This window comes from Corvus moneduloides, chromosome 3 (assembly GCF_009650955.1).
Source record: "Corvus moneduloides isolate bCorMon1 chromosome 3, bCorMon1.pri, whole genome shotgun sequence".
Taxonomy (NCBI): domain Eukaryota; kingdom Metazoa; phylum Chordata; class Aves; order Passeriformes; family Corvidae; genus Corvus; species Corvus moneduloides.
In genome coordinates, this window is record NC_045478.1 from 43,699,095 (window position 1) to 43,719,196 (window position 20,102).

General features: G+C 39.7%; 1 protein-coding gene across 2 annotated transcripts; it reads right to left on the reverse strand.

Moving 5' to 3' along the window:
* Positions 1-1,033: 1,033 nt before the first annotated feature.
* CCNC (cyclin C) lies at positions 1,034-18,559 on the reverse strand. 2 transcript variants are annotated; one of them, XM_032105133.1, is made up of 12 exons: positions 18,424-18,559; positions 17,382-17,488; positions 13,772-13,856; positions 13,457-13,526; positions 11,953-12,004; positions 9,347-9,402; positions 8,038-8,073; positions 6,543-6,634; positions 5,741-5,808; positions 5,381-5,460; positions 3,402-3,520; positions 1,034-2,756 (listed from the first exon to the last, which is right to left on the reverse strand). In XM_032105133.1, exons 1-12 carry the CDS (start codon positions 18,453-18,455, stop codon positions 2,702-2,704), a joined length of 852 nt encoding a protein of 283 aa, XP_031961024.1. In that variant the 5' UTR covers positions 18,456-18,559; the 3' UTR covers positions 1,034-2,701. The 2 variants fall into 2 exon arrangements, with proteins under 2 accessions (XP_031961024.1, XP_031961026.1); XM_032105135.1 differs by lacking the exons at positions 13,772-13,856; positions 18,424-18,559 and having other exon boundaries at positions 17,382-17,463.
* Between the last annotated feature and the right edge of the window lie 1,543 nt (positions 18,560-20,102).

Consider the following 20,102-nt stretch of genomic DNA (forward strand, 5'->3'; position numbering starts at 1 on the left):
GATCTATCTAGCCCATTATTTTCTGTTTGGCAGCAACTGGTAATAAACATCTGAGGAAGAGCATAAAACAGGATTAGTATGTAGTGATACAATCTCCAGATAACTCTCATTTACAACTCGGAGTGCTTCAGGCTTTGCATGTCTTAGTATATTCGGGTATTTTCAAATTTTCAACAGAAACTCCCAACAGACACAGCAGTGGTGAGAAATCTTTCCTTTTGTTGCTTCCCAACTTGCCATGTATTTTTTTCATCAGCTGCTCCGGCTTCCTCTGTCAGAAGGGAGCAGTTGTCACCTGGTAAGTTTTCACACCACCCATGATTCTTCTAGACCCCTGCTGTCTTTTCTGAAGAGTTGTGGGTTGTTTCTTTCATAATTGGAAAACTACTGTATACTTGTCTGATCCACTTTGTTTCCTTTGGGATTTTTCCTTAAGTTGTTCTGGCATAGATGGCTTGTGTTTGCTTTCACACTTCAGAGTCACCTGTTGCCATATAATCTGTGAAGACTTTCAGCTACATCTCTTTCAATGAGATACCACATTTTTATGCACCTCTCCCTTGAAATGAAACACAAGAAAGGTGATTTTTTTCTGTCTGCTTAATAGCAAGACTGTTGAATTCACATTGTTCCATTTCCTGTTGTTTGAAATTACATCTTTTTAAAACTGTCTTCACTGAATCCAGCTCTTTTGACTGCACTTTATTGCCTTTCACTCTTTTTACTGGAATCTGAGCTGATAAAATTAGCCTCACCTTTCCAATAGAGAAAACTATTAGGAAACTCCCAGGTACCATCAAGAAGTGCCCGATATTTTAGCTCTGAGGTTTAGGTCCCATTGCGATTTAGGTGTAAAGTCAAGTCTGCAAAGGCTCTTGAGCAGCAAGAAAAAATTTAACCACTCTAGCCAGAATTCTTCATTAATTCCCCAATTCCAAAACGTGAACTTTCTTGGCAGATAATGTGGTATATGTGAGCTGAGTGATGCTTACCTAAAGAACAGCTCCCGTTTAAGAACTCCACACAACAGAGGTCAAGTCGCTTTGATTTATTCCTATTCCCCAAGTCCACATTACAAATAGCACATTTTAGACTTCAAGAAATGAAAGCAAAACAGCTGAATTCCACTTCATCAATCAACTGTCTATAAAAGGTACGGATCAAGTGGCAACCAAGTAGCAAAGACCAAAACGTGTATGTTTCCCACCTCACCAAAGCGTTTGGGGCTGGTTCACCTAAAGGTTTATGGAAATAACCTGAAGAGAAATAAATGCTAGTAGCCTAATGGGCTACATACAAAACCACTTGAGTTGTATTTCACTGAATGACCAGCCGACTACAAAGACGGTGGGGTTTTTTTAAGGGGCCAGTTTTTTGAACCAAGACGCATCACAGAGCACATGTTTTCAAGAATCTCCCTCCAGTATTTCAGAGCAGTGAAATGTGTTGTTCCAGGAAAACAAGAAAAAAAAAAAGAGAACAATGTTACTGAACTTTATCATTCGACTTTTATACTTGGGCAAGTTGGCATTATCGTTAAAAATAAAGTTGTACAGAACTTAGTTAGAAACAAAGTTATCTAAAAAATCAGTAAATGAATTTAGGCCAATTCCTGTCTTCAGTGGGATATCTGCCTGAGTAAGGAATGCAGGATATGGCCTTCTGTTTGAAGGAATCTCATTTTCTCCAGCACAAAGTTAACCAAGGAATCCCATTTCAGTTATTCTAGAGTTGCTCCTAACATCCCAATTAAAATTAGCCAGTATGAAGCTTACTGAACACTTGATCCTCTTAAATAAACTCTCTAATAAACCACACAAATTCACACTAACAGTGAAGGCAGACTAACAGTGTATATCTTTTCTACAAAAAAATCCACCATAAAAAATAGCAATAATATCCAGATTTGTACTTGATTGTGAAATATTCCGATTGTACTATACAGTACATTTATTTGAAAAAAAAAAATCCTAGTATTTTGGGTTTTCTTAATTCCTAACACTTGAAATGTTTCAGAAAACTGCAGAATCACTATACATATTGCACTTCTCTGGTAAGCTGGGCTACTGTGTATCATGGCAGAAACAACCAAGTAGATCTACTGAGGAATACAGCTTTTTAAAATCCAAAAATAGAAACTGACTTTCTTTCCTGCAGCTTTCATTAAAACTGTAACAATATTCTTTACAGGCTCTTCTAGGTATTTGTTTCTGAAGGACTGTGTGTTACTTGTTGCAGAATCTGTATTTATTTTTTTTAAATCAACAAAACTGAAGGTAATGGATAGATTCAACATACAGTGCACTATCTTCCTTCAGTCACAAACAAAATGAAGACAACGCAAGTCGTTAATAGTTACGCTTAGGCCTCGGGTTACTGTCACTCTAAAAATAGTTCACATCAATGCAAATAAAACCAATAATGAACTATTTGTTTTGAGTGAAAAGTGTTAATCTTTTGCAGCTTGGTTTAAAGTTTGATTCCTTACACTGAAAAATCTTAGCACATTTGCTCCAGCGTCAGAGAAAATGATGTAGTTTTAGAGAAAAAGCTTTCAAAATGCTTGACACAAACAAGCTATTTATTCTTCAAGTTCTTTGTCAAAGATGTTACTAAAACCTTCTGTCCATTTCATGAACACAGGAAATATCCCAGGATGTCTTGAGTCAAAGTGGTCCATAAAGAAATTCTTTGGAATGCCTTAAGATTGGCTATAACTAGAGTTCTGGCTACCATTTGGACCCTGTTCTCCTTCACTGTTGAAGAAAACAAAAATATGTCTCTTCAATAAGAAGCATCATATTACATTTTTATACTTTTTTTAAAATTAAAAAATACAGTATTCTGAAAATAATAAAAACCTTTTGAAAGTAAATACTTCAACCTATACACAAATAGGTCAAAATATTCTGCTCAGTTTCATTAAAAAATGCAAAGGTTATTCTCAGCATGCATAAATAACTTCACCATATTTATGTGAAAAATAATTTTAATATATGATCATGAAGCTGCCTGCTGAATCTACTTCTGAACATTGTGAAGTTCACATTACACAAGCATGTGCAAAGGAATTTGCATGTGCAGATTCCCAACAGTGATATTTAATCACAGTAATTAAATACGACATCAAGCAGGCCCAGTTCCATTGACTCTGGTCCCGTCATGGAGCCTCACACTGGGGTTCCTTACATTTGCTGAGCTGTATTGATCACACTCTAATCACATTAACACTCTCCAGAAGACAATGAATGTTATGCTTCCCACTAGCTCCTGAACAATCGGGCTGGTTTTGTATCAGAAACATCTGCACTGTAAAAACATACACTATACCTTAAATTAAACATTCTTAACATAGTAGTCTGGTTTTTCCATATGAAAGATGTAATAAGGAAGTACTGTACCTGTTTGGAGGTGGTTTTGGCTTAGGCATTTTACTAAGAATAGTAGCCATCTCTTTCCTCTCATCAAAGTTCTTCCACTGCTCATACAGCTTCAGAATAACCCTGATTATTTCTAAAATCTGTATTAGGAAGAAAAGAGAGCCTAAGGTCATGCACGATAGTGATTTTACCTTTGTCATAGCCAATTTAAGTGTGCAAATAACTAAACAGGCCCCAAACTGAAACTAAACAACACAATTTTCATATTATAAACAGAGCTGTTTCGCACTTAATCTGGTTGCAATAAAGCATTTAATTATTTTTTTTATTTAATTGTGAATCGAAGCCGGAACGGAGTACTTTCCCTTTCAACTGTATTTACTGCTTCTCTACCTCTGCAAACTAAATACCTTTTGATTTATTATTTATTTGCAAGTACTGTCACAGCTTATAACTAAGTTCCTGGGAAAATAGACACCAGGCAGCATGACTTTAGCTATATGACCATAGATTATCAATACAGTAATTGATGATTATCAATGTTCTATATGTATTGGGGGCACAGTGTGGGAAAACAAAAGCCCAAAACCACGGAACATTAATCTGAATTCTTTCCTTCCAAGAAACAGAACCAAAGAGTTTTTAAATACTTCTTATATGCTTAGTAAGAATTGTTGACACTTCATATTCTGCTTCTGGAAGTGCAAGCATTCCAGTTTGGACACTTTCTATCTACCTTAATTTCCTATTAAATTTCTAGTGCAATATTCTATATAAAAGCTGGAGAATGTTTCATTCATAATATGTTTCATCATTCTCTAAATTAATGAAGTAGACTTGTTTCTTCTTTTTAATACATGAACTTTGATTAAGTGCTAGAGCAATATATGTCCTTGAAACAAAAGTCGTAGTTGGTGAAGAAGTCCATGGTGTTCATGTGAAAAAATCAAGCTTAGACTTTATCACTGACATAAGAACCAATATGTGTAAACATTCAAATATGTTCAGTATCAAGATTATGGTAATTTTATCTATTAACTATAGATTGGTTCTCCCTTGCTGCCAGTTTATTATCACCCTGCCTTTAAATGCATGACAGCATAATTCACAGAACTCTCGAGGCAACACAGCATCCACATTGTGTTTAAATTTCAAGACAAATCCTGGAATACAAACACAATGCTGTAACATCAGTGGGATAAAGGGCAATACCAAGGGCACAGAGGGAAATGGTACATCTCATCCATAACAGGCTATTTAATTCCAGACACTCAGTTTCAAAAAAAGACTGAAAAAAATACGTGCTAAGTGAAACACTGTGGTAAGAAGTATGAGTACTACTTTGATTTGCTTGCTGGAGCTAAAAAAAGGTTAAAGAAGCCAACCTAAAAAGTAAAACTGATGAAGAACATTGTTAGTATAAGGACAACTGTACCCTGAAACCTAATAAATTAATGATGGGGATTATTTGACATGGAATTTGCATTAGCAGGGAACTCAGCTGAATGATCTTGGTGTCTCCCTGTTTAGCACTGATTGAAGTCACAGTGCTGGACATCCTGAAAGTGTCAAAAATGTTCTACACTATGCTATACTCTGTACATGTACAGGGAGAAAATGAGTATGGTATGTTGGCATGATGTCGAAAGGTGAATCAGAAAATCAGATGCACTTGAACTTAAAAGTCAGACTCGTGCTGGCAATCCTGTATGATGGAAAGATGCTGGGAATTCTTTTTTTGGCAAACAATGTAAAATATACTGTCTGGAAAATGGCAACACCAGCAATGCTCTTCTGTTATGCTACAGTTTTATCTTGACTTCCAGAGAAGGGTGATAACCACATAACCCAACATTGTCTACCTTCCAAAGAGATCTGCCTAACAAGATCACTGAATTAAGCTCAAATCAGTATTGCACATGTGTAAGACAACCACGACTACCATTTCCGGTCAGTCCATAGCAAATGGCGGGAATAAAACCAGAATAAAAACAGTGTACCTTTTCCATATCAACAGACAGCTCAGCAAACCATTGCCTTGCATCCTTCTGCTGGACAACACAGGCCACATGTAGGCAAGCTGCAAAGATCAGGTGACATGGATATTGAACAAAGATACACTCCTGATGCAGTTAGAAACATTAAATTTTTTATAAACCCTATACAGTTCAACAGAGAAAACCTGGGATTAATTGTCTGACTTTTCTTTAAGGCTTTTTAACTTGCAAGGCTACAGTGTCAGTGCTGTATGAAACACAACCTGAAGCACCTTATGAGGGCACTCTGAGGAATACTTGTGATGGGACAGCACACAGAATACTTCCAGTTAAACATGACAGGAGACATTACTTGTTACTTACCTAGAGCTATCATGAAAGGAGGGTACAGCAGACAAAGATCAGTTCTATATGTGTCATTCACTATCCTCCTGTGCAGAAAAGAACTTGTAAGTATCTTCCTATTCACCTTTAGACTATATTACTTTAAAACTGCTGTCAGTTTGCAAGTATTTTGTCAGTTTTCCAGATGGTCAAAGCAATGAGGCTGCAGGGCAAAACATCAAGGAAAGAGATCTTTTCCCTTGTAAAAATCTCTTAAAGCCTTTCTTTTTTTTTTTTTGTAGTCACAGCAGAAGTTTATTTGGAAACACTATTTTAGTACCATAAATGTCTTTCTGTAGCAGATGTTGATGTATACCATAAGATAATATCTGTTTCACAAATAAGTACGGGCATGCATGAAAGTAGTACTTCTACTGTCTTTCTGCATTTGAAACAGTTCAAGAATACGAGTTCTGCTAACACACCTAGAAAATCCTACATATTGTTTCTACCTCCTATGAGAAGCTACAACAGAAGGACAATGCTGACAGAAAGAAATTTCCGCTACTCATAGTCACCATTCAGTAATGTTAAAACTGTGCTATTAGAGCTAGTCTAAAAAATAAAAACTAGACCACTGCAAAGTAAAATCATTACAGGGTTAAAGACAGAATAAGCTAAGTCAGGGACATATACCTGTACAGGTTAACTAGGGCACCCTTTGTATTCAAATACGGCTAAGCCTGCTTGGTTCAGCAAAAGCTTAACCACCTTTGAAGCGTAATTGTTAAACACTTGCTTTCTTGATGAAAGGAAGAACTATTTCCATTGTCTTCATTACCATGCAAGAGGTAGCAGCATGTCTTCTTGGCCCATATCTTGCACATATTGGAGCAAAGGTCTATAAGGATGATATACTATCAAACAGCAGTCCTAGGAAAAATGTCAGTGGAATAGAAGTTAGATTACAATGCAGAGCATGTTGTCAGTTCATATTAAAACATTTAGTTTACAAGTCAATTACTGATTATTTTTTTAAGTAGCATTCTGACACCTAGTCCTGCTCTAATGAGGGCAGCGCTCTCTATAGAATACCATTACACAGCACGGTTGCCAGTCTGTCAATGTCCTTCCCCTAAGAGACACAGAAAGCCACATCTGCAGCACACTGAAACCTCATTTGCTTACAAACCCGTAATTCCCACTTGGAAATACAAAACGCTGCCAGAAAACAATCTGTTACTAAATACCATACATGGAAAGCATGCCAAAATAATTGACGCTGGTTTGGAAAGAAAGAGAAGAAAAATTCCACTGCTCTCAAATCCCCTCGTTTCAGGTCCAGGTAAACAAGAAGGAATAATCCTCTTGCTGAAAGCAGCCAACTGTATGGATACTACAGGGAAAAGCCACATTATTTACATGTGCTGAACACTTAGGTGAAACACTGTTACTGCACACACTATATATTGCATAGCATACTGGAAAAATAAGTGAATCCCTAAAACATGACTTCTTGTAAATGCAGTTGCTTGTCCTAAAACTCCTGCATACAAAATTCAAGAGTTACTGCCATGCATTAACAGCAGGATCAAGGACTAAATCTAAACAGGAATCTAAAAACTGTATTGAAACAACTTGTAGACACACAAAAACTTTGATCTGACCTCCTCTGTGTTCAATTACCAAAATAAATTCTCTCATCTGCTGTCTAACTCACTAAGCTGCTCCCTGGCTTCTCTCTCCTTTTCTCTGCACCTGAGCAGAACTACTCTAGTAGAGCAGTACTAGAGTTCAGCGCTTAACCCATCCAAGTCCAAGCCATATGCAGAAATTAGGCACTTTACCCAAGCCCCCTAAGAAGCCTGGGATGCATCCTTTCAGCTACCCAAGCAAACACAGCAATGGGATAGCTACTCTTATAAAAAGCAGGTATGGCTCCTCTCTTTGAAAGGCTCTGGAAGAAACTGTCCCACTGTGCTCCTTTCATCCAATAACCTAATAGTTACAGCACCATCTCAGAAAATGGGAGGCCTGAATTCGGTTTCTTCCTCACAGGATTCAAACCCATATCTCACTTCCTAGAAGATTACTCTAATTATGAGGTTGTTATAGACTGGCCTGAATAGGATAGTACCCACACCTTCTGCACATATATATATGTGTAGCCCTAGATTCTTCCAGGCAAGAAGAAGAGGGCACAGAAAGAATACAACTCTTTATGGTCATGACTGGCCATTCCATCTAGGGAAAAAAAGACATTGACATCCCAGTCTCTGCATCAGGAAATTACTCTCCCAAAACCAGAAGCAGTTCCACCAAAAAACCCAACCTACCATTAATTCTAAGAGATAGAATTCACATTCTAGTATCTGTAAAGAAGCAAAATCACAGTTAATAAGCAGCATGTTTAAGGCAGCAGAAAGAATTAACTGACACACAGTTTAACACCACACATGCACAGGAATTCTCAACAACTATTTCCAACAGTCCTAAATGCATTCTATCTGAAACTACAAACCAAACAAAAATAAAACTATTATTGGCAATTGTCTTATCACCGTTATAACTTAACTCCAGTCATAATAACAATTAATTTAAATATTCTGCATTGAGTTTGCTATGAAAGACTGCTTCACTGGCAGCACTTGTCTGGTTTGTTTCAACACCTGGTAGCAGCAAATTGTTCCCAGCGCATAAAAACTTCACAGCAATAGAGAAGTTCTTTTGTAGAATTAGAGCTTCTTCATCAGGCCACTAACATGCCAAACAGCCTTCAAAGCATTTTCAGGTTTAATTTCATATGAAATATTCGGTCTAATTGCAGTAATTAAATCAGCCCTCACTCTCAATAGAGGTGGTGATGTATTAGTGACATCAAGGAAAAGACTGGACTGCTTTGGCTATACAAAAGCAGTACTCCAAAATGCATTTCCATTTGCCTTTTTCTGTAAAATTGCAGGGCAGTTTTATTGTAAGGTCTTAGGTATTTTATATTCTGATGTATCATTTGGCTTTCTAGATTGAGTGAAAAGCAAACCAACAAAAGAGTAGTATTTGTTACAGTCAATCTAAAACTAATTAGACATTTAACTTTCAAAATTCTACAGCACAGGTCAAAATTGGTTTTAAGAAAAACTACAAAACTTCTCAGCAGTGTGACTGAGAATACCTTGAAAACCACTGGTAAATTTAAATTTTAAGTAGTAAATAAAAACTATTTTTCCAGAGCCATTAAATTTTACAGGCAAAAATAAAACTGCTTTCTGCAAGCCAACTGCTCATGTGTGCAAGCTTGGAAGCATTCCAGGTGCAAAGGCCATTTACTTTCCCTGGAGCAATGTATTTGTAACCAAGAATATTAAAAAAAAACTCTTTTAGATCTCTTTTATCATCATGCTATAGAAAAACTACCATTTCAGTCACCTTATCACATCACTTATCTTTTCTGTTAGCAATTTAAGGAAAGGAGGTTATGTAATTTTTTACTTTAGAAAATAACTTTCCCAATATTCTATACAAAACTAATCATGAGCAACCCTGACATACGAGTATGAAAACATTTGTTAGAATTTAAAAGACAGAATTTCCTGCTAACAATTATTAATTTATTTGATCGAGTTGTATTTCAAATAGCATACTTACATGGTTCATCCTATAAGGAAACTCCTTTGGAAAGGCATATGAAAACCGAGTTTTCACTACAGTAAACAGAAAAAAGTATGTTAAAAATAATGTAATTAATACTTATACTTCTTTCCCTTTCTATTCATTCATCTGTATATAGCCCTTCAAATCTATTTGGCAGCAAAACTGCTTTCAGTACAAAAGGTTTGTACTTCAAAGAGAAGAGATGAGTTGCAAGATTTAAGATCTTGAAAGGGAGAGAGAAATACATCTGAAACACAGATTTGCACAGATACTCAGCCAGACATTTGACTGCCACTTTGGACACTATTAAATCTTCTGGTTAACCACCAACAAGCTCAGGGACAACTAACTTCCCACAAGTCTTTATTCACAGAGCTATCCAGCTACTGACATTCAGGATCCCAGTTCCAACACTAAATCCAAATGGAATTTTCACATGGGATTTTTTAACTTAGATTTGATCCTTCAACATGCAAGATTTTAAAAGAACTAATGAAGTCTTAAAAAAGCAAGCCCAAGGGCAGGGTGAGGGAGCTCAGTCAGACTTCTTGCAGGTCCACCACGTAATAATGATCTCCAGTTGAGATATCTAATTAATCTTCATGTATTTTACGAGGAAAACAAGTACAGTTCGTGCACTGATAAGAAGCATGTTAATAGGCAAAACAAGAGTGATTTCATGTTAGAATGCTGAACAAAGAAAAACAAGAATACTTGAAGATGTGGATTTGAGATTTGTACAAGTGAAACATTTAAAAATCTATTTTAAGTCCTTGTCCTCCAAGGAAAACAGGTAACATTTAACATCCTGGAAGTGAACAATATTCCTTATATTAATAATAGACAATACATTATTAAATGGTAGTATCGATACTACTTCCAGAAAATCAGTATGACATTCACTTCGAAGAAAAGACAGCATCAGTCCTTGGGACCAAAAAATTCACCATTTAGACCTATGGTGGACTTTGCTAGGAAATTTGCTGTAGGACACCAAGACTGGGCTACTGGTCGGAAATTTTAATTATTTCAAGAAAGAGAAGAATTAATAAAAGGGTTTCTCAAGATGTATGCAAACTGAAGAGGTACATGGTAAAAAAAAAAAATACCACTTTGAGAAAAATCCCACAAAGCAAGCTGCAGACACAACCACTACATGGAGCTGTCCTTTCAGTGAGATGTGTAAACAGAGCAAAAACCTTTTGAAGAGGTTGTTGAAAACCAGTCTGAGATTATCTTCCTTAGAATAGAAGCAAGTGTTATTAACTTCATGTTTCTACCTAGCTAAAAGTAAGCAAACCTCTTAAACCAGCCACTATTACATCACCCCTTTTGTTAGCTTGCTTTTGCTTTTACTTGTCTTGCCTCATCTTTTCTTGTCTTTTGTATTAAGAGCTCCCAAAAACTGCTGTGTGCTACTGAAGCAACTCTGGTAAAGGAAAAACAGGTAGAATAAAAGAATGCTTGGAGAAAGCCTGTTGCATTTTTCCCCCATTTCCATGAAATGCACAGTACTTATCAGGGCTGACAGGACTTCTATGTCTGAAGGAAGAGCTGTGGGGAAAATTTTCTATAGGATCCTGAAACTGGGATTTTGAGAAACAGCACAGCTAAGAACTAGATGTCCAAGTAAAATCAGCTGCCATATATTTACCAAAATCCATCCAACTTTCTCACTGATGCATCAAAACTTCTACACAATGATGCTTCTGATGTAAAAATAGCAACTCTCAGCGCTATATCCAGTACTGGTCTTGGTCATGCTGGCACTGAAGATGTGCTTCAGCTCCTGGTGGCAGAACTGTCACAGGGCCAGCCCCATGGACTGATACACTCTCTGCATGTGGAGGCTACAGATGCAGCCAGTCACCTGTCCCCTCAATGGCTACGAGGGATTTTGAAAGCGCTGACCTACATTTGGGAGAGCACAGCCAGGAATTGCCCATTGAAAGCAGCTGGACCTTCTGGGTCAGAGAATAGCATTCAGCTAAGGAAGATATCACTTCGAGACTTTGATGGATGAGATGCAAGTAACATGAACTGGGAAATACAAGGCAAGTGGGAAAGATAGAGAATTAAGCAACTACAGTGTAATTTAACTGAATTTATTGTGAACAATAGGTTATAAAATGTATTTTTAGAAATAAGTATCATGTGCAAAGGCTAATTTTATGATGGGGGAAAAGGACTAAAAAAAATTTGAAGGTATACAGCCTACCAAAAATTCTTAAAACAGGTAATTCCATAGAGCTATACCTTTTACTAAACAGAGCCATAAATTTCGAATTCTATCTTTGAGTAGTTCAGAATTCAATTTACTACTTGAGGTTGTCTACCAATTTCAATGGTTTTATTTTATTACTTTGTTTTCACTTATGCCTGGCATAAGTTCCAACCATAATCAACCAAAACTAATACAGGAAGGACCTTTCTGTCTCTATATTTGGAAACAGAAGCTATTCATTCTAAATGGTTTTAACTGGCTCTTATAGTCCTCCATGATTTGATCAAAAGCTGCCTTTTAAAAACAAGCAAAGAAACCAACTCATTTCCCTATAGAAATATCTAACTGGAGTGTAATGAAAATTACTGATACTTACATACAGAAGTAGCAGCAGAAATCAACCTTGTATTTGAAACAACACCAAATTCCTGAAGAAAAAGAATGGTAAATGAGGTGAACCACCTGAAACACCATACACTCACACTGTTATCAAATTAAAATAATGGCTTCTTACTAAACTGGGCTTCTTTTCGCAGTATTGTAGTATTTGGTTTTTTCCCCCACCCCTTTTTTTTTCCTTAAGGTGAACAGGGTTAAACTCTTTACCCAAGAGTTACTTCATTGATTAGTTTATTGGTTGTTTGTGAGGAACAGTAAAGATTTATGAAAGGTACTAAAGCCACAAAAGCTCACCTGGCTAACATTCTTTATATAAAATAGACAAGAGGGTTTCAAGAAAGTATTTGTTTCTTTATCCCATCTGGAGAGAAAACTGTCTTTAGAAACCTGCCATTAACTACCTTTTTTAGTTATGTTTTCATCAAGTCTTAACTCCTGTGCTGAGACAGACAGCAATCTGAAAATTTTCTACATACAGTGTTCTTTCAGGTAAGTCCATAGCTGAATCAACAGTGCTACAGCTGCCCTCTAAAGTTGCAGAAGCTTTAGCGTAAGGAAGGCTACACAGACTTCTAATTTAAGGTACATCTATGTCTCTACACTCTATGTCTATGCCTTCTTAAAGGCTTATTTAACAGGTTGATAAAAAAGCACTCTCTCCAACACTCACTCTCTTTTCCTTCATGTCTCCCAAACACTGAAAAGTGTCACAGTACTTGTACAGACAACAGTATCACAAGTCAACACTGGTTTAGTAGCACTGTTTCTACCATCCCTAAAGTATTTGAGTTCCTTCTGTAAAATTCCTTAGTGCTGACATATCACAAATTGTCCCATTTGACTTTTTTCTGTTACACGGACACTTCTCAAACAGCTGTAAAACTTGCTGCATAACAAAGGACTAACAGCAGCACCCAGCTGATGCTAACTCTTGGCCACATTCAAAGTGGAGTTCCGATGGTGGAGGCATGGAGCCCTCTCACCACTATCCCTAATGGGTCACTTCCTTATGATAACTTCTCAAGGACAGCACATGAGCTACAACATACTTTTAATTCAAGTAACGAAAGTGTGGTAAACTCTGAGGATCCCTTGCTATATGAAATAGAACAAGATAATTAGGAAAAAAATTCCAATTATGTTTTAAAGTTTGAGTAAACATAAATAAGGAAAAACACACCAGAAAGTGGACACTGCACAATTTAAGATATAGTGTATGTAAATATGTAAACACTGTGTCACAGCGAAACAGCCTTTTAAAATGTTTTTTCAATTTTCAGAGGCACTTTAGGGTTAGTAATTCAGACATTTTGAAGGCCTTCTCTGTCTCCTTTTCTTAAATGCTATAGAAATCTATGCAAAAAAAGAGAAGGTTTCAACCCCCAAAGCATGAAGAAAGACAAAAAATTTAAAAGTCCTAAACGTTTTCTTTCTCTCATACATCACATAATTTTACATTAAAAAATTGTAATACTTCATACCTCTACTTTGGATGCCAAAAACACACACGTAGGAGCCATTAATACTGGATCTATACTTTTTAGGGAATATCTGAAATGTTACAACAAAATTATAATATGTTGTTTCATACATGTAGAACGATTAATCTATTAAGAGCACCACACTTCCTTTTGAAAAAGCAAAGCTTAAGTTAACTTTATTAAGGCATAAAAGCTTTACACCATCCAGAAAACAAAAGTGGCACTGTTTTTAATACAGAACTGCATTTTTAAAGGGCTACCAAAATGTGCCTAGCAAATGTTTTATTCTTGTACCATCATAGTAAACAGTCCTACCTGGCATAGAATCTCTTGAAGTAGACTGTAGCAGTGGCAATAACTTGTTGTCTTAATTTAAGATGTTCACCTAAAGCCTGGATAACTTAAAAAAAAAAATGAACAAAAGCTTGAGTTGAGTTTTTTTAAACAATTTGACACCAAATAGCAAAGGGTCTCAAAACATGACTAGTGCTGGGGATTCTAAGGAGCAGCACCACAGTCTTCTCCCTCAGCTCAGCTGCTCTAGTAAGACAACACGCTGCTGTAAACCTACAGACCTGCAGGTGAAGAACCGCTGCCTCCTGAAGCTTGGGGACACCTTCAAAAAGGGAAAGGTACCTTGACTTCATTGTGTATAAAGTGAGTATGACCTTTAAGAAGATGACAACACAAATCTCAGAAGGGTAAAACTCAACTATTCCATTTTAGAGCAAAACAAACTCAGACACAGGAAATATAAATCCACAGCTCTTCAGTGCCACACAAAATGGATGGGTTTTTTTCAAACAAGTAAAGCTGCCAACACAAACACGGTCATTAAATTTGGCAGAGGCAGCAGGTGTAAAGAAAAAAAGACATATTTAGTCCAGGGAGAGGGGGTGGGAGACCAGAGGATGCAGTCAGCTGCTCCATCACGGTGGTCCTCTGCCAGTTGGCCAAGAAACAACCCTGGTGTCATCTGTGCAGGTAGCTCTTGTTTGGCCTCTCAGGCAAAGGAAAGGTGCCAAGCAAATTAGATGCATCAAGCTGGGATTAAGAGCAGGGGCTGGATATTAAGAATGGCACAGTGAAACATAAGGTTGTTACTTGTCATTTTTCCCATACTTCTTCGCCGCCATTATTCTGAGCACGGCTTGGCTGTGTGAAGACTCCCTCTTCTTTTTTTCCTCCCTCATGAGAAATGTCAAAAACAGTATTTTAAAATACACTTAAGTAGATACTTAAAATATGTACAGCAAGACCAAGACAGTGACCACTGGTGGGAAAACCAAACAATTCTGTTGTCAGTCATCACTAAATTCTTAGTCTCTATTTAAACATTCAAGCAGAGAGATTTTTACCCATGCTCTTATCACGTATGCCCTGCAAATAGCCAGGGTACACATTTGTCACCCACTGGCAATGCCCAAAGCAACATTAAATCCCTGCCTGTGTCATATCCTTCTCTTCCTAGAGAAGAATGCCAAATTGGGACTAGTTTGCCACTGACAGTAGGCCAAGCAATACTTCCGAAAAGGGTGTTAAACCCAGTATGCAGTGTATAATGTATTAAACATTTTATCAGCATATCTTGGGAGATTTGAAAGAATTTTTGCCTTCAATTTGACCATGGGGCTAAAAAGCTGTCCTACTACTCGGGCATCAGAAAAATTCAAGTATTAAGCTAAACAGAATTCTCCAAATATGTTTCATAATCCCATGGGATTTTCAGGAATGGTTAGGCCATCTGCTGTCAGAGAAAATCAAGTGTGGGTTAGGAAAAAAAATGGACAAGAGCCTAGAGAGACTTAATGAAATGGAAGCTTGTATATGTTGGGAAAAAGTCCAATACTTGTAATTATTTTTATAATATTTGAAAAGAAACTATAGGATCATTTATTCCTGTATGTTTACAAAGTAAGTGGTTTCAGTGTTTTGGGTTTTTTTAATAAGATTGTTTTAAATCTGAGTATTTTGAGCAGCCTCTAACACAAACATTACCGCTTCTGCCCAAAACCAAAAAGGGAAAACAACTAATAACTTCTCAACCAAAACCAATTAAGACTTGGTGATCCAGAGAAATCAACAACAGTTCCCTTTTTCAAACTATGTTAGAAGATGATCTTTTTCCTTCTCTTCATAGCTGCAGGGAGCCATACAATCAGTTAGTGATCTACTGTACTTGTTTTCCAATGAGGAAGCAACAGGAAATTGCCCCTCTCCATGCAGATTTTAATTGCTTTAGGGAAAAACCATCTCCTGGGCTGACACACTGAATGTGACATGCTGTGGCCAAGCCTCATCTGCTCTCAGGTAGTGCAGATGGGAGACAAGGGGGGACCCAAAGCAGGGTCCCTATTCAGAGGCAGGCAATCATACAGCACATCCAGGGTTTGAACATGGTGAGCTCTGCCTGAGCACAGAGCAGCCCCTGACTGCCCTGCCCATGAAGAGGCCTCTCTGCTAGAGAAGGGGAGAAAGCCCAGCACCACGCTCTCCTCCAGGGTGGGCTGTGTTTGTATGTGCACAGGGGAGACGCTGGCAGAGCTGTTCTCCAGCTGCCCCCAGTCACTCACCATACCTTCAGGGGAGGCATGGAGTGCCAAGGAAAGGACCCTGAGAACCACAAACCAAAACAAAAAAACTAACTTGTTTACTCTGGAAAGCTTTGTTTACTCAAGAAAAACAATGAAGTGAAACATTTAAAAGGCATATTTCATAGTTCAAATTAATACTAGTGAAAATTAGCATAGAAATACAGTTTTAGAAATACCCATACCCCTCCTTTTGTCTCTTTTTGTGTTATGAAGTTGTGACACTTGGTCTTCACCTCAAGAAATTTCAGAAATGGATCATATGGGTAAATCATTGCTAGCCTGATTTCCTGGTGCCCTATAAGCAATAACACAGATGTACTCACAGTGATCGTGTTTATAGCATATGCAGTTGTTACAAAAATAACTAAGCTAAGAGAGAAGCTGGGATAAGTATCTTTCACAGGATCATTCCAACACTGACATAAGATCTTCCAGTGACCCTGGGAAAGTCACTTCACTTCTCTAGTCTGGTCAGATAGCTGAAAAAATAAGCATTCTGTACTTTAAAGGACTGCTGCAAAAAAATTTAAAGAGCTGCTAGCAAACAAGCTACTATTTAGCAATATCCATTGCCAAAGGAGATTTTTAAAAATATTTCAGTTCAAATATCCAAATATGTCAATTGCACAGAGAAAATTTTAAGTGCCTTTGTAATCTCATATACTCAGGTGTGGCCATTCATACGGATAGTTACACGCTTTGCAGGATCAAGTAAATCTTAGACAACTTCACACACAAGTCCCAAATTCTTTGGGAGAACAGGCTGCCTGCCAAGCTCTCAGAAACTCGTGGACAATTTGAGAGGCAGCTGGTGCTGGGAAATCAGACAGAAGACAAAACATGGGCTGTGTTGCAGGTTTCAGAGAATCTAAATGAACACAAATAACGAGTTTCCAAACTTTGCTGTTTAAGAGGACAGTGCAGATCACCTAAAATACTTACCCCAGCCTAAGAAGCCACCAAAAGCCCAGGCTGAGTACTAATGCCTGACACTGAGCTTTTAATACACTAGCTTAGCAGTTTCTGCTTGCTTCTCCTCCTTTTATATTTTTGGTAAGAACCTCTTGAAAATAAGAAAATTTACTGTTTCATCCTATCACAGGTTAAAATGTTATAGATGCAGCTAATTAGCCTGCAAGTTGTCCTAGAATTGTGCTAATATAACTAACAAATAATGATGTTATTTATATTCCAAATCTTTGTTAAAATAGGCTGTGAAAGTATATGTTATACCACAATGAAAACATTACATTCTCTAAGCAATTCAAACCTCCATTTAGACATGGCAGACATTGCACAGATTTTATGGCTGAAATAAAAAAACGTTTTACCATTAGTAAAAAATATCTGTAGCTTCCAATATTCTTCTTCAGTCAGAAATTTCAAGTCTTTCTGGCGTTCTTTCAATAGATCTTGTTTATCCAAAATCCATTGTAAGCTAAAGGAATGGAAAATAATTTCAGCAACTCTCCATCAACATTATACTGAGTGTCTCCTGTACAAACAGACTATGGATTAAGGCTCGGGGCTAAAGGGCTTGTGGCCTTTAACAAAGCCACAATCTTCCCAAGCAACTGTTCTTCAGGGTTTTCAAAAGTTAGACAACTAAAAAAAAAAAAAACAAGCCCAAACCCAAAAACCAAACAACAAAACAAGAACTACCACGGGCTGAGATTACCCTCTACCAGTAGCAAACTGGGCAGGCTGTACAGATCTTAGACCCTGACAGTCACTAACAAGGTTTATGTTTCAGCCATTACATTACGGGCACCATTCAAACCTTGACGCGCTCAGCATGAGGAGTTTTAGGGCAGAATCACCGAATCAGTTAGGTTGGAAAAGACCTCTGAGGTCCTCGAGTCCAACCCATGACCGAGCACCACCCTGTCAACTACACAGTGGCACTGAGTGCCACGTCCAGTCTTTCCTTAAACGCCTCCAGGGACGGTGACTCCACCACCTCCCTGGGCAGTCCGTTCCAGTATCAATCACGCTTCCTAATGTCCAACCCCAGCGGAGCCCCGGCTGCCCCACCGCTGGGGACAAGCGTGTCAGGGACCCAAGCGCCCGCACTCCGCCGCTGGAGCCCGGGGCGGCGCGGGCACAGACACCGGGAAGCGACCCCTCACCCGGAGCGCCCAGACGCTTCCCAAGCGCCGGCTGAGCGGGGCCGGCTCGAGCTGGTCCCGCACCCGAGCGCGGCTCCCGCCAGGGTCCCGCGGCGAGCAGGCCCCGCCGCCCGCCCGGCGCTCCGCCGGCCGCCCCGGGCCTCCCTTCAGCGCCATGCCCGCCGCCCGGCCCGGCAATGAATGGACAGAGCGCGGCGGCGGCCCGCAGCACCCGTGCCCCGCGCCCCGCGGCCGCGGCACCCACTAGTGAGAGCTCTGCCAGAAGTTCCCGGCCATGGAAGGAGCGGAGCGGAGCGGGGAGGAGGCGCCCGGGCCCGCGATGCCCCGGCCCCGCCGCCACAGCGCCGCCACCCCCGCGCCGGCAGCAGGAAGGAGGAGGCGGCCGCCGCCGCCGTCGGCCGGCAACACGCGGCACTGGGAACCGTTCCCCCGCGCGCGGGTTCCGCCCGCCCCGCCGGCCCCCGCAGCCCGGCTGGCTGGCACAGGGACACGGTCCGGGATGGGCCGGGAGGCACCTTCCTAAACCACCCTGTCCAGCCCCCCGCCATGCACAGGGACACCTTCCACTAGACCAGGTTGCTTAGTGCATCGTCCAACAGGGCCTTGAACACTGCCAGGGATGGGGCAGCCACAACTTCTCTGGGCAACCTGTTTCAGTGCCTCACCACCCTCACATGGAGAGAATTTCTTCCTTATATCCAGTCTAAACCTGCCCTCTGTCAGTGTAGAACCGATGTTTCTCCCAATAAGGTCCCAATTGTAAGCACCCAGGAGGATCCAGAGCTTACCTGTCTTGTGCTGTCTCCACCTCACCTAAATTTCCCTTTAACTTACCTGTTCCCAAGTTTTCATGGCTCAGCTTGCTCCATGCTGGAATTTTCCTCATTGGAGAGACCCTCTAGGGGTATTTTCTTAATAATTATATAATAATTATAAATTTAAAATATAAACAGGAAGTACATGGGCCTGCTTTCTTTTCATGCTCTTTCCTGTGGTGGCTCTCAGCTTCTGAGTGGGATCTGAGATGTATCAACACATGTACTGAGAGGTATCAATATCGTGCACTAAGATGCACCAATCATCTGAGATGTGTCAGGCCACGGGGAGGTTGAACCAAGGCAGGAGCTGTGGGTGCCTGTACCTGCGCTGCCGCGGGATGCAGTGCTCCTGGCAGGGTGAGCGGGGAGAGAGGGATTCATTTCTTCAAGCAGCAATGTCACTAGGGCAAGTACACCTGAGTTTTGCAGCAAGATTAATAAAAATGGACCTCGTTGTCACCTCCCAGGTGAGCCAGCCTGCCTGGCATTTGGCATGGCTGGGAATGCACGGCCACTGACAAGGGACCCTGGGCAAGGCTGCTGGGACTGATGTGGTTGGAGGTCAAGTGTCCACACTCATATCACACGCGGGCTAACACCCCACTCCACATGAAGGTGGGGGTTCAGTAATGCCATTTGGCAGCATGCAGCAGTGCCTGATGGCCCTGGGGGCCTGAGAAGGGGTTCTGGGCAAGGTGAGGGGAGCTCATGGGGCTGGGAAGGGACAGCCAGGACTGAGTATGCTCTCAGGGACCTGGCACGTAGAGCTGGTGTATGGTGTGCCAACATGGATGCAGAAAAAGGGACCTTTCTGTTTCAATAGGAGTCAATATATCATCCAAGCTCTTTTGCGTTAAAGCTGCTATCTAAATCATTAGGTTTTGCACTTTATCACCTCAGCTTTCCAGAGCAGATTCCTAATTTGCTGATTAACCAAGAATGTTATAAAGGTGAAACTCCAGGCTTTTCAGACACAGTCCCACAGGACTCTGCAGTGATCTGTTGCTGGCAGTGTAGCTAAGATACTGGAGTTTCATTGGGAACTATGAAGCAGAGAGGGAAGATGCACGGGTAAAATGGTGTCATGGTTTAGAAATTATATTCT

Bases quoted from the DNA above. Each gene is read 5' to 3' on its own strand.
- CCNC (XM_032105133.1), bottom strand. From the start codon at position 18,455: ATGGCCGGGAACTTCTGGCAGAGCTCTCACTA. The intron at 8,074-9,346 runs GTAAGTATGCTA...GCTTCTTTACAG, and splicing joins TTCCTTATAGGATGAACCAT to ATACTAGAATGTGAATTCTA. The intron at 5,809-6,542 runs GTAATGAAGACA...TTTTCTGCACAG, and splicing joins ATGCTGCTACCTCTTGCATG to GAGGATAGTGAATGACACAT.